The 27,175-nt window shown below is 36.9% G+C and overlaps 1 protein-coding gene across 3 annotated transcripts in view; it reads right to left on the reverse strand.

The window, feature by feature from the left end:
* Cntn5 (contactin 5) overlaps positions 1–27,175 on the reverse strand; it is a 1,203,203-nt gene that overhangs the window by 35,834 nt on the left and 1,140,194 nt on the right. For 2 of the 3 annotated variants that reach the window (XM_045146290.1, XM_045146289.1), the window contains 3 exons: positions 16,045–16,115; positions 13,814–14,048; positions 4,875–4,984 (listed from right to left, as the gene is read on the reverse strand). In XM_045146290.1, the coding sequence (XP_045002225.1) occupies positions 4,875–4,984; positions 13,814–14,048; positions 16,045–16,115 (416 nt within the window). The remainder of the gene's footprint in view (positions 1–4,874; positions 4,985–13,813; positions 14,049–16,044; positions 16,116–27,175) is intronic. The other variant, XM_045146292.1, reaches the window with a different exon arrangement.

Below are 27,175 nucleotides of genomic sequence, written 5' to 3' on the forward strand. Positions count from 1 at the left end.
TCACCAGCAAGACACCAACCTCTTCTAGAAAGTTTCCTAGTCTGTCATATCCACTTGTAAGTCTGTGGCCTAATATTTCTAATATTTCTGCTGTTTTTTGAGATGGACAGCTCACTATGTTGCTCAGGAAGTCCTTGACCTCCTGAGCTCAAGCTACCCTCCTGAGCAGCTAGGACTGCCGACATTTGCCACTGTGCTTTGCTTAACCTTCATCTTTCTGAATTTATCAGCAATGTTTGGGTCCATAGAACTTTTCAGTCATCCGGAAATTCTCTAGGCTTGTGAATTTCTTCATTGTCTGCCTTCCTTTCAGCTGTTTTGGCCTTCTTCCTTTCTTGAGCTCCAAGTGGTAAAGTACCGCTGTGCTTAATTCTCACACTCTTTCACAGTTTCAGTGGTCTCCATCAAGATATTATAAAAACTATACACTGGGATTCTTCAGAACACTAGATAGCTCCATCCACAACCTCTGTCTTTGTCACAGACTTTCTTGACAACTTTGTTCAGAAATAAAAAAGGCTGAGGCTGGGGCTGGGGCTATTGCTCAGTTGATAGTGTGCTTGCCTAGCATACACAAAGCCCTGGGTTCTACTTTTCTCTACATAAACCATGTGTGGTGCCATTTGCCTGTAATCCCAGCACTGTGAGATGGAGGCAGGAGGATCAGAAATCCAATCATCCTCCTTGGTGAGTTGGGTGACAGTCCAGAATACATGAGACACTATCTTGAAAGAAAATAAAAGGGAGGGGCACTGGGGAGATTGCTCATTGGTAAACCATTGTTGTATAAACATGAGGACCAGGGTTTAGACTCTCATTATCCACATTAACGCTGAATGGGCCATTGCTGCTGCCTGTAATCCTAGCATTCAGGAGGCAGAGATGAACAATTCCCAGGGTAAGCTGGTTAGCTAGACTAGTTGATTTGTCAAGCTCTGGGTTCAACTGAGACACAGTCTCACGAGAATGATACGAAGAAAGATCTTGGAAGACACCAAAGTCAAACTCTGGCCTCCACACTTACATTCACACGTGCTCATATGTATAGGCGCACATAAAGAAAAAAGAGACTGGTTATAAAGTCTGTCACATTCAAAATAGATCACTTTGCTTTCATTCCAAAATCTACTTTTTTCTGAGATCTTCATCTTTATGAATGACAGTGCTACTCACCCAGTTTCTTGGATTATAAAAAGTCCTGGAATTATCTTTCTTTTTCATTATCAAATCTTGTCAGAGCTTCCACTTGGAGTATACTTTAAATGGCCCACTTCATATCAAGTATACTGCTGTCACTCTGCAGACAAGCAACCTCATTGTCTCCTGAATGGGTTCAGCAGCCTCCACTCCTCCCAGATGTGTTTCCTCAAGTCTGTTCCACATGTCTGGACTGAGAAGCTTTAAAACTTGTCAGACCTTGACCTGATGCCCCTGTTGAAAATGCTATGGTAGCCTCTCTGTACCTAGGTTAAAATCACAGCTTCCTCTAGATTTACCTGATCTTTGTCCGGGTGGCTTTGCACCATCCAGTTACATCTTGCTTCTTCTGCTCATTGCTTTCTGCTTCCCCTCAGTTAGTCAGGCCTCCACTCAAATGTCCTAACCTCAGAAAGACTGACCTCTCAAGCCTCAGTATACTACCTTGTTCTCTCTCCTTTATGCCCTATTTTATTATATTCTTTTCTTGGAGATGAGGTTTATTGCAGTGCAGGGTCTTGAATTCACTATGTAACTGATGCTGGCCTTTAATTCTTGATCTTCTTGCCTTCCACCTACAGAGCACTTAGATTATAGGCATATGTGAGACAAATATGGTAACTTGCCATATTATAGGCATGTGTGACCATAGCCAGCCATGGTTTCTTTTTTTTATAAGCATTATCACCAAGTAAAATATATCACAAACTTACTTCTTAGCCTTTTTTTTTGGGGGGGGGGGAGAAGGGGTTTTGTTTGCCTTCCTTATTACAATATAAGCTTCATGAGGTTGGGGACTTTATACTTTTTCCTACTATTTAGGTCACTATTTCGTACTTAGTGAGGATGCATAAATAATTTATTAAAGTATGATATGAATAACTTGTATTTAAGAAGATAAGAACTGTCTCCTTCTCCCAGCCAAAGGACCCAGGTTTGAGTAAAGCCAGATATACAAGTTGGTACTTGCATCTGGAGTTCATATGTAGTGGCTGGAGGTCTTGGCATGCCTATTCTTTTTCTCTCTTCTCTCTCTCTGTCTCTTTCTCTTTCCCTCTCCTTCTAAAATAAATAAAATAAAGTAAACTTTAAAAAATCTTATGCAATTGCTACAAATTATCCTAGAGGGATGACAATGTAGTGAATATTGGTGGTTATAAGAACATTCCAGGGCTGGAGAGTGGCTTAATGGTAAAGGCACTTGTCTATGAAACCTAAGGGTCCAGGTTCAATTCCCCAAGACCCATGTAAGCTGGATGTACAACATGGCACATGCTTCTGAAGAGTTCATTTGCAGTGGCTAAAGGCTCTGATATGCCCATTCTCTCTATCTGCCACTTTTTCTCTCTACTATAAATAAATAAAATATATTTTTTAAAGAATGTTTTGCCACTATGACAGGTGAAAAAAATTGAGAGTTGGCTGGGATGAAGCATAGTTGAAAGAGTGCTTACTGCCCAAGCATACGAACCTGAGTTCAGATCCCTACCATCTACATAAAATCAGGTGTGGTGAATAGAGTTGTGCCTGCAATCCCAGTATTTGTGTGACAGAAAGATTCCAGGAACTCATTAGCTTGCTCGTTTAGCCAAACTGTTGAGCTCCAGGTTCAGTGAAAGACCTTGATTCAATACAAGAGCATGAATTAGGAAGACACCCAACAAGTTTAGGCTTCTACATGCACATACTTGCATGCATGTACCCATGCATGTGCTCCCACACACACAAATATGCAAAATTCATGTACACCATACACATATGCACACATACACACAAAAATTTGAGGGAAACAGGCCACATAAGGGTTCACTATGTAGTGCATTATCCTCACTTTGCTGTGTACCAGAAGGCACTTGTAGCTTTATAAATGTATGCCCAAAAGAGATATGCCCTAGATGCTCTGCTTCAGAGGACAAGGGTAGATGCACACCTATGTAATGATTTTAGATTGGGCTCCTAGAACCCTAGAGCATGAGATTGGGATTTGGGAACATTTAATTTATTGTGGTAGTACTTGCAGGTAGACACTGTGAGGAAATGAGATATGGACAAATAAAGCTGAGCACGTGTGTGCTGCTGGGTAGTCTAAGGTCTCGAATCATCAAAAAACATAATTCTTTTTCTCACTGAATCAAAAGACCACTGTATTTCAGTTATTAGCCTGCTGATAAAACAGGTAACCTATTAGGAAAGAGAGCTACCATCAGTGGAGAGAAACTCTACATAAGGAATTGAAAATTATTAGTGACAAAGAAATGTTGCCAGCTGGAGAGATGGCTTAGTGGTTAAGGCACATGTCTGCAAAGTTTAAGGACCCAAGTTTGATTCTCCAGGTCCCATGTAAGCCATATGCTCATGGTGGCACATTCATCTAGATTGATTTGCGGTGGCTAGAGGTCCTGGTGTTCCCATTCTCACTCTCAGTTTCCCTCCCCCAACACCCTCTCTCTAATAATTAAATAAAAACAAATCCTAAGTTTTTTTTTAAAGAAATTTTGCTTTGGGACAAGAGAAGGTATCTGGGCAAAAGGCACCAAAGGGTATCTACAATCATATGAGAAAGGCTGATTGTGAAGGTCTTATGTACATCCATTTAATGCCTATTTATTGTGGTCTATCATGGATCATGTAGTACCATTTGGTGGGATTTAGTGATAAATAGACATAATCTCTGCAGCATTCATAGGGAGAAGCAGATATATCAATCAAATAAATATGCAGTCAGAATATACTCCTGAATTATCATTCCAAATAATGAATGGAAGGAAGATATTGCGCTGTTAAACAATAGCTTCTTGTAGAATGTTTTTGCTAAAAATCTAAGGTTACATAAATTATTGTGGTAACCACTTAGTGATAGCTAAGATTAATCAAATGCTTATTTCAAAAGAAACATTTGAAAATTCAAACAGTGTTCAATCCTCAAGACCATGTTAGTGTTCAAATCATATACAAAAGAAAATAGCCCAGCTAATTTTCTTTTAATAGGAGTAGAACAGAGGAGAAGCATCAAAAAATTTTAATGTAGCTAAGGTTTGGATCAGATGTCAGTTCATTTTGGTCAAGTGATGCAAGAACAAGAGTTGCCTAAGAAGCACTATTTTATTGTTGTGGAATATTCCAGTACATAGATTTCCCATAGTCCTTTATAAAGCCCATGTGGAAGGTAAAGCTTAACTGAAGTCACTGAATTGATGAGACATTTACTACTACAAGGTTGCTATTATTCTTTTAAAACAGCAAAACTTAAGGACCAAAATATTGAGTTGAATAATTAGAGATTACAAATCCCCATAGTTTGAAAATTTAGTGTTATAGGCAAGAAATACTGGTTAAAATATGAATGGGGAATTTGATTTATATGTTGTCTTATTAAAAAGAAAGATACACAAAACATTTTTAATCACTAATCATTTAGACACAAGTACATAGCCACCCATGATTCCCACTTTCATCTCTTTTTTGTATAGTTCTTTGGAAATAACTGTGATGGAAAATATACTACAGCTAATAAGCAAGGTAATACTTGTCAGGAAAATAGTGTTTCTTACTTTATTTTACATAGAGCAAAGTTTCAAAGGAATAGAATTCTGTCAAAATGTCACTAAACCATTTCTTTAAGAGGACATTGTGCCAGTAGAAATAACAAGCCTTATTTTCAATAATTCTGTTCATACCTCAAATCCCTGTGGTCTTCCTAGACTCTCTTTAATATGTTTCCATGCAACAAGAATCTCTGAAACAGACACACTTGTAGCTGTGACATCGGTGGGAGCAGCAGTGGGTTCTGCATGAAGAGAAATAGAAATAGTAAGCCATAATCATCACAAGTTATGTCTATCAAAGAGCTGTACCAAAATATATTAGGTGTTGACCTCTTTCTGATGGCGTTTTGAAGGGAAAGGTCACAGCAGTTATGAAAAACATAAGATAAAAGTATGATCATTTTGGATTTCTATATTTGGGTTAAGTCTTGTCAATACTTTGCCAATGACAGATAGCAATCTTTATCCTTGAATTATCTAGACTATTTCTAGAGAAGTTCAGTGGTCTGACTTAAACGGTCTCCCAGTCTAGTATAACAATGAAGAGAATAAACTGGGCATGGCTTGTTTCCTTTTAAATTGCTTCTGGGTACATTTTGCCTTTCAAAATTAGAGTTACTGTTGATTACATAATGTGTACATGTATGAAAACATCAAATGATACCCTGTTAGCATGTACAGTTTTTGTTATACATGCCTGAGTTCAATATTTTTGGGTGTATATGTCACATGTTTGTGTACATGTTTGCATATGTGTGTGTATGCGGATGGGCATTCATGTGCCTATGAAGTCCAAAGATCATCATCAGGTGTCTTCTTCAATTGATCTGTACTTTAGTTTTTGACATAGGGCTAGCAGGGCAGGTCAGCAAGCCTCAAGGATTTTCCTGTGTGTACCTCCTCAGCTCTGGAATTCCAGGTGTCACTGCATTTAACTTTTTATGATCTGAATTTGGGTGCCCCAAAGCACCATACTCAGTCATCAGTCATCTCCCCAGTCCCCCTGAGTTAAATACGTAATAAAAAATATTGCCATTTATTAATCATCAGGTAAAGTGTTCCACCTTCCTCAAGTTCCCTTGTCTGTGTTATGAAAATAATGAGAGTATTATTGAAGCCAGATGTGGTAGCATACCCCAAAATTCCAGAAAAGAGAGCCTGAGACAGGAGGGACTGTATGTTCAAGGCTAATGTGGGCAACATAGTTAGTAAAAGGCCATTCTGGACTACATTAGATACTGTCCGCAAAACAACATAAACAAACTAAAGTTTGCTACTGGGCTGGAAAATTTCTTAGTGGTTAATGCACTTTCCTGCAAAGCCTAGGGGCCCAGGTTCAATTCCACAATACCCACTTAAAGCCACATGCACAAGGTGGTGCATGCATCTGGAGTTTGTTTTCAATGACTAGAGCTCCTGGTGTGCCAATTCTCTCTCCCTCTCCTTATGTGCCTGTCTCTCTTAACTAAGTAAGTAAGTAAGTAAGTAAGTAAGTAAATAAATAAATAAATAAATAAAATATTTTTACAAATGATGCTACCATATTCATTTAAGATAGTCTTCATTGGAATAATAGATGCATCTAAATCATTTAGTTCAATAGTTGACATTTAAAATGTTCATTCACAGGATATCACATCAATATTCTATTTATCTTGTGCAGGTACAAATGGAATCTAATTTTCATTAGATACTTTTTGATGTTTCAACCACTAAACTATATTTCCATGATTATGTGAGGAGTTTATTATGAGTCATGACATTTAAGAGATATATACTGATGTTTAAGATAGGTGCAGACAGAATATGAAAGTCCTTGCAGGTTCTGGTGCTGTGCTCTGAAACACCTTTTCATTTGTTTTTATGCTTAGTGACCTTTCACACTATTTTTCTTCACATACACAGTGTCTGACTGGTATCCATCAAAAGGTGCATTTATTTGAAGCTGTATGCTATGTGAGCAACAAAATATTTCTAGCTTTGACATGGCTGAATCATAAATCCTGTCACAAACACATGTTAAATGAAATGGCAGGATAAAGGCCATGAATTAGGTTGAACATGTCTGTAAAAATTATTTTTTAAAAAAATCTGCCCTTTAAAAATTGGACAGACTTTGATGCTAACTGCTAAATGTTGTGCTGGTTCACATTAATGTGCTGAGTTGTTTTTTTTTTTTTTCAGATTCAGGAGACCATGTAGCAAAGACAGAATTCCAGACAAGTTTTTTATACAGAAATTTTGATAGACATTGAAGGAAGGATGGCCATTTTCTGAGACCTTTCTTTAGCAACCATATGGATACTTTTGTATGTTGTTAATTAAAAATATCAGTTAAAGGTATATAATCTCAGCATTGTAGAGGTGGGAACAGAACCTAACCTGGGATCCATGTGACTCTGTCTCAAAAACAAAGTAAAGCAACCCCCAAGTCAGTCAAACAATCCATCTGTAACTACAAAATAAGCCCATGGGAAACATATCTCACAAGCATCTTTTTGCACTAAACTATGATTTGCTTTTAGTAGAGTCCTTATTAAAAATCCCATGTTTGGACTGGAAAGATATCTCAGCAGTTAAAGGTACTTGCTTGCAAAACTTGACAAGCTGGGTTTGATTCCCCAGTACCCACTTGATCTAGATGCACAAAGTGGTGTGTTCATCTGGAGTTCATTTACATTGGGAAAAGACCCTGGCATGCTCCTTGCTTCTCTCTTATTCTCTATTTCTCTCTCCTTGCAGATAAATATATACTTTTAAATAAGAAAAAAATCATGCTATAATTTGAGTCAAGTTTACTATAGTCATTACATAGAAGCCAACACTAAGTCCTTGTGATATCGATATCACAACTGACACTTCCTAAGTATTGTTTTATATTGTCTTTTTTATTGAGTAGAAACTTGGTATGGACACATGTGTTGATACCACCATTTCCCTCCCCACTGAATTTCCTCATTCCTCCTTTCAACTGACTTACATCTATTCAATGTTTAAAAAGAGAACTGCTTCTAGTTCCATCTCTTGCTAGCATTATTGACAGTGATATTTGCAAGATATTTTTTTATTGTTACTCAATAAGCTAACATTCTTGATTCCGTAGTAAATGAGCAGATGCGCTGGAGGTTTTCAGAGTGTACAGCTTGACCTCTAGGACCTGGATATGATCTACGTCACTGGGAGCAGCTCTGCGCAGCACTTGCTCTTCTGCAGCAGTTTGCTTCTGTGTAGAATGAATGCATCACAGATGCTCAGGTGCCAAGTGCTTTCTTTCAGCCTTTATATTACTGAAGCAATTACATTTTTGTCAAAGAAGAATTCACAGGGATAAATAATTTCAGAAGCAGAAAATATGCAGTTTGCTGTCCGCCTTTCTATGCTTCTTTATCTCTATTTCTCTATCAGTTCCTAGGAGCAGGACACAACTTTAAATACTTCTCAAATAGAAAGTTAGAAAAAAAAAAAGAAAGTAAAAGGAAATGAAAAATGTTCAGATACCTCCTTCTTAAACAAGCTCCTTAATTTCTATTTAATGGCTTGGAGGATTTTAGATCAAGGTCAGACCTAACCTGGCATTTCACAGTTGCATCCCTAGGGGTTGTGTGCTACAGCTGCATCTAATGGAAAAGGAGGATGGATGCATCATACAGGAGCCACCTTAATTTGTTTCACCTTCTGGATCTAAATAGTATCAGAAGAAGACTTATACTGACCTGAATTGGAAATCAGCATGGGAAAAAGAATGACCTCATCCAATTTATTTCAAAAGTTTGGTGTGCGCTATTTATAGCTGAATGAACAAAAAGTTTGTCTGTGGACAAAAATAATTGGTTGGATTACAGAAATTTTGGTTTAGAGCTACTGTTCTGCTGGGGAGTCCAGTAAAATTAGCAGATGGAGTTCACAATGGACAGGAGTTTAGAAAGCCACTTCCATCAGAAGTCACAGGTAGATGGCCCATGGGTCTCTAGCTAAATTGTTTGAGGTTAGGAGCCAAGAGTCAAGGGGGAAAAAAAGCAACAGCCGAGGGAGACCTCAGGCATGTACAACATGAGTATAGAAATAGTCAGGGTGATGGAGAGCCTGCCTGCTTAGGTTCAATTCCCTAAGAATCCTGTTTATTTTTGGAAAAGGGTGTCTCATTCAAGCACCTCTTCTGCTTCTAAGGGTGCTCTACCTTGGAATTCAGGTCATAGGTATCCTTTCCAACATTTTTAAATTTGGCACCAAAGAAGTGGTGGATTCATTCTCAGTTTCTTAAAGCTTATCTTGGGATACAGAAGAGATTGTAAAGGAAACAGATGTAGTTGATTCCTTTGCTGTTCAGTTACCTCTAAATAACTGACAGACTACTAGGTAAAGCATGATTTGAAAAAGGCAAAACAGATGAAAGAAAGAAGTCAAAGTTAAAAATAATTGCTCTCCCCTTTTTGAAAATTTTCTATTTTCCTCAAACCCTGTTAATTTCTGACACTATATATATTTTTAAATATTTCTTTTTTAAAAAGATGTTTGTTTATTTATTTATTTATGAGAGAGAGAGAGAGAGAATGAGGCCCTTTAGGGTCTCTAACCAAATGAACTTCAGACGCATTTTCCACTTCATGCATCTAGCTTATGTGGGACCTGGAGAATGGAACCTTGGGTCCTTAGGCTTCACAGGCATGTGCCTTAACTGCTGACCCATCTATCCAGCCCCTCTGAAAATTTTAAAAATTCCACAAAAATATTGATATATAATTACTATAACTACTTTCCAAACGATGACACTGAGGGATAGAAATGCTAAGCAAATGATGATCACACAGCTGCTAAATGGTATAGGGTGGATTTGAACCAAGGAAGGCAGGCCCTCTCCCATGCTGAGGCTATTGGTATGATATGTTGTACACACCTGATGTGACCCTTTTCTTCTGACCTTTTCGTTTCTTGCCTATTTATTTCTAGACTGTCTCAAGAGTTTTCATGTTGAGATTCATATTGGCTTTCTACTTATGGGTCTTGTCAAAATTCATAGAGCACCCCTAGTTACCTATTCAACCCTAACACAGACTTATTAGTGACTCCCTCATTCTTATTCATAGACTTCTTGATAAGCTTGAACTACAGTTGCGTTGTTTCTGATAGTGTAGGCTATGTTTCAACATTTCCAAAACTCTCCTCTCCTTTAAATCATTAGATGTTTTCTAAAATACTTACTTCTGTCTTTGTGCCTGGGTAATTTGATTTAAGTTCAGGGCTTTATTTGTGAGATTATTTAATATGTCTGGTAAATTCAAAGATTTAAAAGGATTTTTTTCTTTTACTTATGATGATGCTAAGTAGGCCATGGATAATTTTTATACTCCAAACTAGGGATATGCAGTGGACAGTTTGATTGATTTCAGTATCTTTTAGATTAAAAAATTTGAACAGCATTACGATGTTCATGAATTTAGATGAATTTAGTATGAAGTGACCTAGCAGCTGGAGTTCTCCTAGTAATATGGGGGTATACTTGTAATATTGATTATACATCTGATTTCCCACAAGGGGTGAGCAACAGCATTAATCAAAAGGGAGTTTAATAAACTCTGTGGGAGAAGGGTTATGGTTTCATTATTTAAAAATTCAGCCAAGACAGCTGCAGTTGAACTTGCATAGGCACTAATCCAAATAGATCACCTGGAAAAGATAGGAAATTATTCCTTATATTTTATAAGTAATATGACAATTTATTAATTTCTGAATCCACATAATCCCTCTGATCTCATTCTCAGCTAAGACCTTATCTAGAGAATATCACTTCATAAATGTTGGGTTTTAATTTGAGAGGTAGTAGCTCTATTTGCAAAGGGATAATTGCATGTCATTTTATTCAAAAAGAGAAGCTTTGGGGGATTTAACAAAAACAAAAGGAGTACATTTCACTCATAGAAGGCAAAAGCTAAATAGAAAAAGAAAAGACTAAAGCACATCACAAATAAATGTCTTTCGACTGATAGACAACAAATATGTTTATCTATTAGAGGAAGGTGCATGTTTTAGCTGTCATATAAAGTTACAGTAGTGAGAACCAGATCAAAAGTGGATAACGGTTTGATTAGGAAGTATTTTTAGAAATATGAACATAGTGTAAATTTTTGAATGAATATTTTATTGTGAAAAAAATATTTTTATTCATTGTACTATTTAGAATTATGACTTTCCCAGAGATATTCTACTTCAAAGACTCCGTGTTCAGGGAGAGGAAGTTAGGACTCAGAGAGGTAACTGCTGTACTGAGGATCATGCAGTGAGTAAAACTATACTGGGAGGCAGGATCTAGTTACTGATGAAGTTTTTCTTCCTCCTTATTCTTTTTTAAGTCAGAGACAAATTAATGTTAATACTTACACTTCTCCTATACTTAATGTAAACTACCACTTTTGTAAATTTCATTAGTGATCAAATTCCATATACACATATGGGTTTTGTTGTTAGAAGAGAGGTAGATTATGCAGATTGAATTTGCTTGGTATCTTTCATATTTTCGTTGACAAAGTGAATGAAGTGTTACCCTGAAATATGTTATAGTGACAAACTCAGTGTCTTTGAAAAGAAATATGCATATTTCCTTTCTGACTTGAAAGAGAAATCTCCAAAGGCAAGCTATTTCAGGTTTCAAGGAAGCGCAGTCCAAAACAGAAAAAAGAAAAAGTAACCCTTGGCAGCTGCTATAATTTAATTTCAAAGAAAAGGTTGACAAGAAACTTATGAAGCTGGGCTTCTTAAAGGCAGCCCTGATGTTAACCTATACAGCTTGTACACAGACTTTTGCAACTTGCCTCATACAGTGTTTGGGACTCTGTGTTTGATAATTAGTTTGGAGCAATTTTTAAAGCAACAAGTATATGCACTTCCTGAATAAAACATGTACTACATAGCTCTTTGGAGTGATAAATAATAGAAAACATCATTGCTGTAGACATTCCTGGTGAGAATATATAGGACAGTAGTTAAATGCGCTTTGAATTGTGTAGTCATGGTGAAAAACTCAGATGTGTCCCTACTATTTGTACTTGACAGCTGCCACTAATGATGCAAATCTGGGTGTGCTAATGGTTTGCATCTCTGTTATTTGTTTCTTTAAGGTAGATTGGCTTAACATTCATATTTACATATGTTACATATATATATGCCATATATATATATATATATATATATATATATATATATATGCATACCAGTTGTATCTAAAGTAATATCAGAAATATGAGATGCTAAGTGAGTGGTTAGTTTATCACTTTTTCTCATTAATTTGTTTCTCTTCTACTTTTCCTGACTGTTCTACTACAATGAGCCAATGAGTTTTTTCTTTTGCTTCACAACTTAGCCAATTATTATACACATGCAAGATGACTTTTAAAAGAACCTACATCTTACATGAAACAGACACTATCTTTCTTCTTTCACATTCACATCACCTTAGTTACTTCTTCCCATGAAGTTCACAGTACCAAACATGCTAATGATCCTTTGATTATCCAAGTCCTACTTGTGGGAGTGGAAGAAGCATGAGGCTCAGTTTATGTGCACCATGCTTGTTTGGAAGGTTGGATGAGTGTGATCTACAGTGTAAGGTCTTCTGAAGTTTCATTTATTTTTGTAAATTTAGGAAATATAAAGTACTTTTATAAAACTTGGGTCTTTTGAAGTTTTGTACTTGAATCAAAGACTAAGAGGTAAATATGACTAGGTGTTAAACTATCATAAAGTCACTCAGAAAATTGTATGCTTTATATTTAAACTTGAAAGATTATAGAATTTGGGTCTGTGTTTTAGGTTTACTATCTATTCATTTTAACCATGATTATGGCACTGGCTTACAGTTTATTCTTCTATTGAAAGGCATATGCTTGCTTAATACTCACTCACTGCAGCTTAAGCATAGGATGAGTTCATATGATGACAACATGCTCTATGACCTGAGATTTACTACATAGTCTCATGAGGGCCTCAAACTCATGGCAATCCTCCTACCTCAGTCTTGTGAGTGCTGGGATCGAAGGTGTATGCCACCATGCCCGGCTGCACTGAATTCTTTTTTTTTTTTTTTTTTTAATTTTTTTGTTTATTTATTGAGAGTGACAGACAGAGAGAAAAGAGAGAGAGAGAGAGAGAGAATGGGCATGCCAGAGCCTCCAGCCACTACAAACGAACTCCAGACACGTGAGCCCCCTTGTGCATCTGGCTAACTTGGGTCCTGGGGAATCAATCCTGGAACAGGGGTCCTTAGGCTTCACAGGCAAGCGCTTAACCCCTAAGCCATCTCTCCAGCCCTGCACTGAATTCTTAATGGAAAGATGTCTAACCTTTAGCAAGCTCTTTACTTTTCTGAGCTTCAGCTTCTTTTTCCTCAGTTACCTAAAATTGTACTGAGGACTTACCGGTATGAAGAAAAGTTTCTAACCCAAAGCTCTGCCTGATACTTTAAGAAAAATTATTTATTTTTATTTATTTAAGAGTGACAGACAGAGAAAGAGGCAAATAGAAAGAGAGAATGGGTGCCCCAGCCCTTCCCGCCACTGCAAATGAACTCAAGATGCATGAGCCCCCTTGTACATCTGGCTAAAGTGGGTCCTGGGGAATTTATCCTCAAATCAGGGTCCTTAGGCTTCGTAGGCAAGCCTTTAACTGCTAAGACATCTCTCCAGCTTTTTTTTAGTACGATGGCTACCAGAAAAGCACATAAGGTTGGAAATAAATGTCTATTGGCCATGTAAAGAAGTCTACATTTAAATTTATTTCATGTAAGTATTGTTAAAACATTCAATTACATAAATTTCAGGTTAATGAGCTTTGCAAATATTCATATAGAGAAAGGATACACTGCAGGACTCCTGTTGTCATAGAAACCAAATTTTGTTAGGGATGAAGAAGATGAACTTATATACCAAGGGATTTCTCCTTGGGGAAAGTTTAGAAAATAGACATAGAGTATAGGAGGCTAATAAGTGTGCTTTATTCAATCTTTTACTTACTGATATTTTATAAATATATCTTTACTAGAAAGGATCAAGATGTTTAAAAATAGGGATAAAGAAACTGACCTCCTTCAGCTGAACAGATGACAACAATCTGACTGAAAGGTCCATCACCTTTATTGTTATAAACCCCAACTTTCACTTCAAAGGGAGTGAGTGGAGGGACACTTTCATCACGGTAGATGAATTTGGAAGCTTCTGAAGATGTCACCATTTTTTCCTTCCAGCCACGTGTTCCATTGGGCCTAAATGCCACGATATAGCCAAAGCCTTCCCCATTTTGAAACTCTTCAGATACTGGCTAAAGAGGAAAAGCATAGTTAATTATGCTTAATAAGTATCAGCAAAGTAACTGATTGTAAAATTCCTTTTCAATCACTTTAATTTTGAAAAATAATTATGAATAGCTGTAAGAAGGACAATCTCAAATGTTTCTACTACACTGGATACCATAATGAATTTGGCAGTTTTGGGAAATTTAAAAGCATTTGAGGATTAAAGATGAAAAATTCTATAATATCACTTGGTATGTTAGGAAACTCATAAAAGTATTAAAAACTTCATAAAAGTATTGAAAACTCTTGAAGGGAAACAAATCTGTTCTAATTAGTCGGGTATTTGAAACGAAGGTCTTTGGATTCTATACCAGAATTAAAGATGGTGGGCAAGCTGAAGTGTCCTGTCATCAGAACTGCTTTGCAGGAAACTCTGAGACGCAAACCCAGGAATGATTTATTTGCATCTGTGCTTTACTAATATGAAATATAACTACACAATGGTAATTTTATAAGAATATTCTCATGTTAAATATTTTACATTTAATTTTTTATGCATTTCAAATGTATGCCACATAAATTAGTCATTATGATTGATTAGGCAATGGGATAAAGTTACCAACTACTAACTACCAGAGGGTTGGTCACACTGGGGATATCCAACATATATAAATACATATGTATGCACATTTTTATCTTGAATTTTCATCTGAAGAAAAATTGCATGTTGAGTCTAACAGTGAAAAAGCCTGTAATGTCAAGTGCATAGGGAAGGAAAACTTCATTTACAGTGGTTTGATCTCAAAGGAGGTAAGATTTTGGGATGTTAATACTCCTACAAAATTAAAAATAATTATACATGAAGTTTTATATCGAAAACCTGAATGGATGAAGTTATACATTATCATGTTAAATGAAATAAGCTAGACATAGGCAAGTATGTAATATTTTCTGCCATATGTAGAAGCTAGGGAAATTTTGACTTTACGATAGACTAGTGGTTAATAGAGTTTGGGAAAGGTATGTGGCATAGCAGTGGTTAGGTAAAGGCAGGGTGGATGAGATCAGGGCAGAATGTATGTATATGCGGAAATAATATAGCAAACCCCTTTAATTTGCATGACTAATACGTTAATAAAAATAAAAATAATTCAAGAAAAGAAAAAAAAAGGCAAATGGACAGAAAAAACATGACAGAGGACAGTCATATTGGAGATTTCTTACTGGGAAGGTGGATTTCACTCTACATGTCGTCATTGCTTCCAGAGACAGTTCTATTTCTGCAGTAGACTTGTCCATTTAGTATAATCTAAGGTATAGTCATCTCACGGGTGTAACACTTATAGTAATACTATATAACATCAAAAAATAAAGTGGTTTCATGGAAAATAAGCATATTCTTTAAGTTGCTTCCATTTCCTCTCATTTAATTTGGCAAGATATACTTTTGGAGGCCACATGATGAGCCAAGTGAACGATACAAATTTTGAAATCCAGGCTCCAGTTCTCTATATTTTAGGAAGTTCTTTAACCTTTGTCTCAGTTTCACAGTCTTTACAATGAGGAAATTTATAACTCATAGGTAGTATTGGCATGTGGTTTGAAATTATGCAGACACTATGCTACATAACCCAGTGATGGTGAATTCCTTCCTCCCTAATGTGTTTAATTTCCAAATAACTCAAAGTGACTACTTGATTCTAAAAGAACTAGTTATCATACTAATAATCTGAATACTGAAGTAAGTTGGAAGTAGTAGGCTGCTTTAACTATTTAAGCTTTATTTTAAGACAACCTATATGATAGAAAATATTCCTTGGATTTGTCAAAGTCATCTGGGGTCTAAGAAGAAGATGAGAAGGATTCACCTTGGCAAAACTCATCTGAGTAACAGATGTTCACAGTGCCTCTTACATGGAACTGTACCTAGTTTTCTGCTCCAGGGCAGATTGTCTATGAATAGTCTTAGTTTCTAAGCAAACAACCAGTTCTGACATCAGCCAAGGCTGTTATTTTTTTTACCTCCCAGGCAATAACCAACTCGTGCCTTCTTCCACTTCTTCCACTCACATTGGTAGGTGCTGTCTTTGGAACTGTGAATAAAAATGGATTGAGGCTGAAGAGAATAACCAGATGTATAATTTCCATAAAATATGAACATGTCATAATCCTACTTAGATTAGATAGCATGGTAAAGTAAAAAAAGCCAAACATGGGTGTGGTCATAGTAAATGCTCCCATGTAATACCTGCTCAGATACTGGTAAATATGCATGAAATTTTTTATATAGTACAGAAAATTGAAGAGAGAATTTTTATAGTATCAGAAAAGGAAAATAAAAAAATTCTTCTTGAGTGAGAAAGGTAGGAGAGAAAAGCCTGTGAAAATATAATGGACTCCACTGAAATAAATAAACTTCATCCAACAGGGTCAGAATTTCAGTGTCCTTGGGTTTTTCTCCTCTATAGGTAAGATTCTTCAGTTGCTCAGCCAGCCAGTTACCAAGCCAGGATTAAGCAACAGTAAGATGTGTCAGCAGCAACATCAATCTTCCTCCTCACGTTGCCTCATGCATGCTAAAGGTTATTCGTTTATAGAGTTAACTGTTATGGATTACCTCTAATTACCTTTACCCTTGTATTTAAAGCCACAAAGAATTCAACTACAAATATAAAGATGGTATTACGGCAATAACTGTGAATATGTCTTATTGATATGAATAAGGGATCATTAATTAACAGGAGATTTTAATTGTTAGTCACAGTTATTCCTACTTAACAACCTATTTACCTTAACACCTTATCTTAGAAACTGCCATAACATAGTATATTGGTTCTACATACATTTCGGGTGCAATGGTATAGGTAAGGCATTGGTTTAACCATATGTCTAAAAGGACAGGGACTCTTGATTTCTACAAATGCCCCTAGTGGTTAGTTTTTATAGTTCCCAATATTATTATGACCAAAGGGAGAGTAGAAGCAATGAAATTTGTTGATATTCAGCTATTATGGCTTTGATTGGAATATTTTTTAAAAATTTTTATTAACATTTTCCATGATTATAAAAAAATGTCCCATGGTAATTCCCTCTATCCGCCCCCTCCGACACTTTCCCCTTTAAAATTCCATTCTCCATCATATTACCTACGTATCTCAATCATTGTACTTACATATATACAATATCAACCTATTAAGTACCCTCCTCCCTTCCTTTCTCTTCCCTTTATATCTCCTTTTTAACTTACTGGCCTCAACTACTAAGTATTTTCCTTCTCACGCAGAAGCCCAGTCATTTGTAGCTAGGGTCCACATATGAGAGAGAACATGTGGCACTTGGCTTTCTGGACCTGGGTTACCTCACTTAGTATAATCCTTTCCAGGCCCATCCATTTTTTTTCAAATTTCATAAATTCATTTTTCTTTACCTCTGAGTAGAAGTCCATTGTATAAATGTGCCACATCTTCATTATTCACTCACCAGTTGAGGGACATCTAGACTGGTTCCATTTCCCAGCTATTATAAATTGAGCAGCAATAAACATGGTTGAGCACATACTTCTAAGGACATGAGAGGAGTCCTTCGGATATATGGCTAGGAGTGCTATAGCTGGGTCATATGGTAGATCAATCTTTAGCTGTTTTAGGAACCTCCACACTGTTTTCCACAATAGCTGGACCAGATTGCATTCCCACCAGCAGTGTAGAAGGGTTCCTGTTTTTCCACATCCCTGCCAACATTTATGATCATTTGTTTTCATGATGGTGGCCAATCTGACAGGAGTGAGATGGAATCGCATTGTAGTTTTAATCTGCATTTCCCTGATGACTAGTGATGTAGAACATTTTTTAGATGCTTATATGCCATTCATATTTCTTCCTTTGAGAATGCTCTATTTAGCTCCATAGCCCATTTTTGGATTGGCTTGTTTGATTCCTTATTATTTAACTTTTTGAGTTCTTTGTATATCCTAGATAATAATCCTCGATCAGATATATAGCTGGTGAAGATTTTTTCCCATTCTGTAGGTTGCCTCTTTGCTTTGTTCACTGTCCTTTGCAGTGCAAAATCTTTGTAATTTCATGAGGTCCCAGTGATTAATCTGTGGTTTTATTGCCTGAGCAATTGGGGTTGCATTCAGAAACTCTTGGCCAAGACCAATATGTTGAAGGGTTTCCCCTACTTTTTCATCTAGCAGTTTCAGAGGTTCAAGTCTGATGTTAAGGTCTTTAATACATTTGGACTTAATTCTTGTGCATGGCAAGAGAGAAGAATCTATTTTCATCCTTCTGCAGATATATATCCAGTTTTCCCAACACCATTTGCTGAAGAGGCTGTCTTTTCTCCAATGAGTATTTTTGGCATTTTTATCGAATATCAGGTAGCTATAGCTACCTGGAATTACATCTGAGTCCTCTATTCTGTTCTATTGATCTATGTGTCTGTTTCTGTACCAGTACCATGCTGTTATTATTACAATAGCTCTGTAGTATAGGTTAAAATCAGGTATGGTGATACCACCAGCCTTATTTTTGTTGCTCAGTATTATTTTAGATATTCGAGGTTTTTTTGTGATTCTAAATGAATTATTGGATTTTTTTTTCTATTTCCATGAAGAATGCCTTTGGAATTTTGATAGGGATTGCATTAAATGTGCAGATTGCTTTAGGCAAGATTGCCATTTTCAGAATATTGATTCTTCCAATCCAGGAACAAGGTATGTTTCTCCACTTTCTAGTGTCTTCTGCAATTTCTCGCTTGAGTGTTTTAAAGTTCTCATTGTAGAGATTCTTTACTTCCTTGGTTAGGTTAATTCCAAGGTACTTTATTTTTTTTTGATGCAATTGTGAATGGGAGTGATTCTCTGATTTCATCCTCTGTGTGTTTGTTGTTAGCATATATGAAGGCTACTGATTTCTGTGTATTTATTTTGTATCCTGCTACATGGCTGTAGGTTTTTTTTTAATTTTTATTAACATTTTCCATGATTATAAAATATATCCCATGGTAATTCCCTCCCTGGCTGTAGGTTTTGATCAGCTCTAACAGTTTGCTAGTAGAGTCTTTAGGGTCCTTTATGTATAGAATCATGTCATCTGCAAATAATGATAACTTGATCTCTTCCTTTCCAATTTGTATCCCTTTTATGTGTGTCTCTTGCCTTATTGCTATTAAGGTTAAGACTTCCAAAACTATATTAATTAAAAGTGGGGACAGTGGACACCCTTGTCTTGTTCCTGATTTTAGTGGAAATGCTTCCAGTTTTTCCCCATTTAGAAATATGTTGGCTGCAGGCTTGACATAAATAGCTTTTATTATATTGAGATATGTTCCTTCTATTCCCAGTCTCTGTAGGACTGTTATCATGAAGTGATGTTGGATTTTGTCAAATGCTTTCTCAGCATCCAATGGGATGATCATGTGGTTTTTGTTCTTCAACCCGTTTATATAATGTATTACATTTATAGATTTGTGTATGTTGAACCATCCCTGCGTGTCTGGGATAAAGCAACCTTAGTAAGGGTGAATATTCTTTTTGATATACTCTTGTATTCTGTTTGCCTATATTTTGTTGAGAATTTTTGCATCTACGTTCAGGAGGGAGATTGGTCTGTAATTTTCTTTTCTTGTTCTATCATTGCCTGGTTTTGGTATCAGGGTGATGCTGGCCTCATAGAAGGAAATTGGTGGAATTACTTCTTTTTATATTTCCTGGAAAATCTTAAGAAGCAATGGTGTTAGCTCTTCCTTAAAGGTCTGGTTAAATTCAGCAGTGAATCCATCTGGGCCTTGGTGTTTTTTAGTTGGGAGATTATTGATAACTGTTCAGGTCTCCATGTTTGTTATAGGTCTATTTAAGTGATTAATCTAATTTTTATTTAATTTAGGTAGGTCATATAAATCAAGGAAATCATCCATTTCTTTCAGATTTTTATACTTTGTGGAGTATATGCTTTTATAGTATATCCCTATGATTTTTTTGAATTTCTCTGGAATCTGTTGTGATGTTACCTTGTTCATCTCTGATTTTATTAATTTGTGTCTCCTCTCTATTTCTTTTGGTCAGATTTTATCAGATTTTGTTACTTTTGGTCAGGGTTTATCAATGTTGTTTATCCTTTCAAAGAACAAACTCTTTGTTTCATTATTTCTTTGGATTTTTTTTTTTTGTTTGTTTCTATTTCATTTATCTGCCCCAATCTTTATTATTTCTTCCCATCTACTGATTTTTGTTTTGCCTTGTTCTTCTTTTTCCAAGGCTTTAAGGTGAAGCATTAGGTCATTAACTTGCTGCCTTTCTAATTTCTTAACATAGGCACTTAAGGCTAGAAATTTACCTCCTAGAACTTCCTTCATTGTGTCCCAGAGATTTTGATATGTTGTGTTGCATTATCGTTTGACTCTATAAATTTTTTGATTTCTTTCTTGATTTTTTCAATGACCCATTCATCATTTAGTAGTGCATTGTTTCGTTTCCATGATTTTGTGTATGCTCTATAGCCTTTCTTGCTACTGATTTGTAGTTTAATTCTATTGTGGTCAGATAGAATGCAAAGAATTATTTCAATTTTCCTGAATTTGTTAAGATTTGCTTTGTTTCCTAATATATGGTCTATTTTAGAGAATGTTCCATGTGCTGCAGAAAAGAATGTATATTCTGCAGACTTTGGATGAAATGTCCTGTATATATCTGTTAGGTCCATTCTTTCTATGACCTCATTTAGTCCAGAAGCCTATCTGTTGATTTTTTCCTGGGATGACCTGTCAATTGATGAGAGTGGGGTGTTAAAGTCACCCACCACCACTGTGTTTGGTGTTATCTGTGATCTTAGTTCTAATAGTGTTTGTTTGATGAATTTGGGAGCCCCCATGGTAGGTGCATATATGTTTAGGATTGTAATGTCCTCCTGTTGGAGTGTGCCCTTAATCAATAAAAAGTGACCTTCCTTATCTTTCTTTTCTAATGTTGGACTAAAGTCTACCTTGTCAGATATTAGGATAGCAACCCCTGCTTGTTTCTAGGCCCATTTGCTTGAAATACTGTCTTCCAACCTTTCACCCTAAGATAATGTCTATCCTTTGTAGAAAGGTGAGTTTCTTGGAAACAACAAATTGTAGGATCCTGCTTTTTAACACAGTCTGCAAACCTATGTCTTTTCTTTGGGGCATTGAGGCCGCTGATATTAAGAGATATTATTGAAATGTATGTATTTATGTTTGCCATTTTTTTGTGTGTGGTTTTGGTTCTACTTTTGCTTTCTTGTGTTAACTAGTATTTGAGTATTGCTTGTTTTTTCCAGGTTCCTTATATGCGAGCTTTTCCTTTTCTTCAGCATGGAGGATTCGATCCAGTATTTTCTGTAGAGCTGTTTTTTTTTTTTTTTTTTTCTTCAAATACTCTTTTACATGCTTTTGTCATGGAATGTCCTTATTTCTCCATCTATTTGAATGGATAGCTTTGCAGGATATAGTAACCTTGGTTGACAGTTGTTATCTTTCAGAACTTGGAATATATCACTCCAAGCCCTTCTGGCTTTTAAAGTTTGTGTTGAATATTCTGTTGTAATCCTGATGGGCTTGCTTTTGTAGGTAACTTGATTTTTATCTCCAACTGCTTTCAATATTTTTTCTTTGGTTTGTGTGTTTGGTAGTTTGGTTATGATATGGCGAGGAGAGGTTCTTTCCTGGTTTTGTCTGGCTGGGGTTCTAAAGGCTTCCTGTATCTGCATTGGCACCTCTTTCCCAATTTGGGCAAGTTTTCTTCTAGGATTTTGTTGAAGATGCCTACTATGCCTTTGGAGTGGAATTCTCCTACTATGCCATGAATTCTTATATTTGATCTTTTCACAGTGTCCCGAATATCTTGAAATTCCCACTCATACTTTTCTATAAGTTTGTCTTTCTCTTTGTTGGACTGTATTAGATCTGCCACCTGATCTTCTAGCTTAGATATTCTGTCCTTTCCTTCATCCATTCTACTGGTGAGATTTTTTACAGAGTTTTTTATTTCATTAACTGTGTTCTTCATTGCTAGTAATTCTGAGTGGTTTTTCTTTATTATTTCTATTTCCTTATTTATGTCTTGTATTGCCTTCTTTATTTCATGAAATTGGTGCCCTGAAATTGATTTCCTCTTTGATTCCTTTGATTTCCTCTTTGATTTCTTCTTTGTTTCTTTTGATTTGTTCTCTGACCTCTTCGAACATATTTACAATCATTCTTTTGAAATCTTTCTCAGGCATTTCCTCTAACTCATTCCCACTGGAGGTCATTTCTGATGCATTAAAACTTTTAGGTGGATTTATATCATCTTGCTTTTTAGTGTTTCTTGTTTTATAATGTATATATTTTTGCATCTTGGATTAAGTTAGTGCTTGGATTTTCTAGCTCACTGGGTATTCTTAGTTGTATCAATTGATTTGATGTTATATATTATCAGTGTAGGAACTTAAGCTGTTAGGTGTGGCTCTTAAGACTCTCAAAGTATCTACAAAGGTGTTCCTAGTGGTTGAGTTTCTCTGCTATGGAAGTATTCAAGTAGGCTGAGTGGAACAAAATACAGGTAGATTCTAAAATTTAACTAAACACTGTACACATTTAATCAAAAACAGCCCCAAGTATGTATGCAAGAGTAGTTATTATAACGACCAGATCCTCTATCAACAAAGAGGTTAAGAATTCTGGTCTGTTGATGGATCCAAGTCAGCTTGTGACCAATTGAGACCCTTACCTGATTCAATCCCATTTACCTTGGATGATTTTGGTCTCAGTCAAGTTGCTGCCTGGGTTGTGGGGCTGCTGTTCTGATTTCTGGAGCTGGGCACTGGCTTTTCCTGTGGGGCAAACTGAGCCTGGCAAGTGTGGCCCTGGAGATCAGCACCCCCGCTGCTGGAACTGCTGCTGCTAAGGCTGCCACTTTTGGGTCTGTCACCACTGCTGCTGAAGCTGCTGCTACTGGGTCCACCGCTGCTGCTGTCTCTGCTGCTGCTGCTGCTGTCGCTGCCACTGCTAGAGCCACCACTGCTGCTGAAGCTGCTGATGCTGGGTCCACCGCCACTGCTGCCACTGAAGCTGCTGCTGCTGGATCTGCCGCTGCTGCCACTACTGGATGTGCTGCTGCTGGGGCCACTGTTACCAGTTCTGGAACCCCTGATATTGTTGCTGGACTCTGATACTGCTTGGGTCCTGCTGTCGGCTTAAGTTGGTGTGGCTATGTCCCAGGACCACTGCTGTATTCGCTGGAGCTGGGCTCAGGTGGTGGGGGAGGGGCAGGATCCACAGCTGCTCTGGTTCTCTCGCTGTTCCACATGTTCTTCTACCTTGTGGTCTGCTCCTCCCTTGCTCACTGCCGCTCTCCCTTCATGTTTCCTGAGTTGTGGAGAGCTCCAGTGTGAGTGGAAGCCTCCCTCACCTGGCTTTTCCTTTGGCTTGAGCCGAGCTTGGTGGCTTTCTGGTGTGCCACTGCCACCGCGGTCGGCAGAGCTGCCAGGGCTGCTTTTGCCAGCCTGTTCGGGCTCTGGATCTCTTTTACTTCTCTGCTGCCACTTCAATTTCCTATACACCTCTCTTTTTAGTAAAAGTGTGTATTTTGCTGAGGTTTTTGATCTTTTCCCCCGTAGGCTGCTTTGGCATGGTACCTACACTGCCATCTTAACCGGAAGTCCTGGAATAATTTTGTAAACTTTTTTTTCATTTTATTTATTTATTTGAGAGAATGGGGAGGGAAATAGGCACACACACACACACACACACACACACACACACATATTGAGAGAGAGAGAGAGAGAGAGAGAGAGAGGGAGAGAGAGAGAGAGAGAGAATGGGCACACTAGGGCCTTCAACCCCTGTAAATGAACTCCAGATGCATGCACCACCTTGTATCTGGCTTTTGTGGGTTCTGGGAAATTGAACCGAGGTCCTTTGGCTTTGCAGGCAAACATCTTAACCACTAAGCCATCTCTCCAGCCCTATTGGTATCATTTTGAAGTAACAAAGTATATGCAAAGTATATGCACACAGTTCACATTGGTCCCCAACAACTTATCTATGAGCAACATTGTATTTAATTGATAGCTATCAGGCCAGGTTCTTTGTCTATCTCATTGAACTAAGTTTATATCTGAAATTGAAGTCTTTGATCTGTTCATGGATTTTTGTGGGAAGACTAAATAATGAAGATGCTCTTTCATTTTGTTTAGGCCTAAAAAATCTTCAATAAATAGAAACTTCTGATCTCCTAGACTGGCGTTGCAGAGGAGGCTGCCAGTTCTACAGTGAGTGGACCTCTCAAAGCTTATTGAAATGATGAGTAGAATGAAATGTAAGCAACTATTTAAAATTAAAACAAAACTGAAACTTCTCCACAGGTCACTGATGCTCTTATTTGCTTGGAAAACATAATTAGACTTTGACAAATTTTAATTTTCTGACTGATCCATATTGTGGTGATAATGTAGATAATATAGTTGATGGCTTGCACACATTCTAGGAATGTTGATGTTGTTGTAGGTCATATTCAGCATGTGGAAACAGTAGCTAGTGTCCCTTTCCCCTGCTTCAGAAGGACTAAGAAAGCAAAACAAAATTCTTCTGAGTCAGTGCACTGCTGTGTTTCCAGGTTGAATTATCCAGAGGTTCAATAACATTTTTATTATTTGAATAAGGCTGCTAATTACTCCTACTGTCAATATAAAGAAACATTATCCTTACCCTGTCAGAAATTTCAATGAACTGCACATGATGTCAGATACATTACAGTTGATAGTGATTGAAGAATATAAATGAATAAATACAAATACTCTTAAATTTTGAAAAGCTTATTGGGCATCATGGGACCTACTAATTGAAAAATCCAAGGCTGGAATATCCACATGTTAAGCACTGTGTTTTGGCAGGATCATATTGCTTGGATCCTCTAATTCTCCTTGACTTACAGTATTTCATTCTATGCAGATAACAGTGGAACACATGCTCATTCATTTCTTTTCAAGTTTGTGGCATGCAGTCATTATCTCTGCAGTCAATGTGATGGAGTCTGCTGATTTTAATTTTATCCCTTTGTTTGTAAAACATTATTCATGATATAAAATATTTGACAATCTTTCAGCTCTCTCTGGTATAAATTTTCTATAATTCTTATTGGAAGCACAATATTCATATAATCAAAATCTAGTAAATGTGCTCATTGGGTTCATAGAAACATGTAACTTTTTTCTGTCAAAACTAAATGCATTTTCCGTATAATGAATGAGAATCTGATTTGGAATTAAGCAGTGAGGGGGTTTGCTTCCTCAGTCAGCTACTAATAAATGTCATGAGCATATTAGCTTAGAGAACCAAGTTTGCACACATAGTGAGCAGGTTAAGCTCTGATTCTTCTGAATTTATTTCTGGGAGACAATCCTTCATGAACAGATAATGTAGTTGCTGCCTTGCACATAAGCTAGGAATGCTCAACTATTGCTGCAGGTCATATTCAGCATGTTTAAATAGCAGCTAGTCTCTATTTTCACCTTAATCGCTGAAAGTATAGTTGTATACTCAGTGTGATCATAATATAGGGTGTAACCCTAGTACAAGCAGGCCTGAATATCACAGGGCTCCTTGTAAATGTGTCTGAACAAAGTCAGTCACACTATCAGCACAGATTAATTAACAGTTACACAAAATAAAACATGTTGAGATCACTTACCAATCTTTTTCTCTTGAAAATTTCCAGTGTCTTTTACAGTTAGTGTTTGCTTGGCTCATTAAGTAATACAGTTTTAATAGAGACCAGAGGAAGTCTTTGTAATTAAGGATCTTGGTGATTATCTAGCAGCTGGTTTGAACACAAAGTTATAGGAGAATGGAAGTTGATTATATAGTTAAGGTAGAAATCAAAGGGGTCAGTCACTTAGCATTTTCCCACTATGATTGAAATATATATTATATGGATATTTCCACTAAGTGACTATAATTTAGATTTAGTTTATAAAAAATGTACAATTTAGAACTTTCAGAATCAAATCACAAATCTTACACACACACACACACACACACACACACACACACAGACACTCACACACACCTAATGGTGTGTCCTAAAGGGTTCTTCTGATGCTCTTGTTCTTATGAATATGATGATGATTTAGTTTCTACACAAAGTAATAGGATTCTTGGGGGATGAGAAAGGTCTTAAATTGGTTCCAAGCTTTACCGTCCTATCACTGCAATTTCTTCCTGAAAATAATACTAATAATACTCTCTACTATTAAAAGTTATTATTTGTTATATTGCTTGGAACTGTAATTAGTTAATGTTATCTAGTAGGATTTCCTACTTTGATTTTCAAAAGAGAAACTGATAAAGTCTATGGTGCACTCTAAAAGTTCAGTGTGAGTCTGCAGGCCTGTGAGAGTGGAATCAAATAGTTTTGCAGGCATGTGGATGCTAAGTAGCATCATAAGAATGATGCCTTCAGTTTTAGGCACAATGTGTTTTAATTTGGAAATCCAGGAAATAGACTGCTCTTGATCGTCAAAAGAAATTCCTGGCATATATCAGAAAATTCAGAATTTCTCTGGCTTTTGCACCTTATCAAAAACACAGGAGGTGAGAATATACAATAAATGGTGCTTCCCTCAACCCTTGTCTTCTTTATGTGTATGGGTCAACAGGGGAGTAAATGGGTAATCTGTGAATCATATTTACCCATGCATGTGGTAAAAAAGGAAAGGAATGGCAAAAAGGAGAAGAAGGGGCATGGAGAGGAGATTACAACTTGAGAGACATTACCTTGGCAGTAAAATAAGATCAGGAGTGACCTTGTATAAGTTTCCTATACTCTATTTGTCTTCTCATCAGTAAAGAAGGGAAAATGCTCAATTTGAGGGGTACTTCAGAGGGCCCTTGTGATGATTAAATGATGTAAGGAAGGGCAAGCATTTAGCTCAAAACCTGGCTTTGAGCCTGGCATTATGGGGACCAGGAAGTGGGAACAGTCTCATAGGTGACTAATATTCATTCTCATTCATAGGCGAAGTCTTTCTCTGTGCACTGCATCTTTCATTTCAAGTCTTCTGCACTTTCTGCATTTTGCACTCTATCATTCCTTACAGTTTGGAAGCCTTTGCAGCTAAGACTTGCCTATAATGACCAAGTTTCCTTCAGA

Source organism: Jaculus jaculus, chromosome 3 (assembly GCF_020740685.1).
Source record: "Jaculus jaculus isolate mJacJac1 chromosome 3, mJacJac1.mat.Y.cur, whole genome shotgun sequence".
Taxonomy (NCBI): domain Eukaryota; kingdom Metazoa; phylum Chordata; class Mammalia; order Rodentia; family Dipodidae; genus Jaculus; species Jaculus jaculus.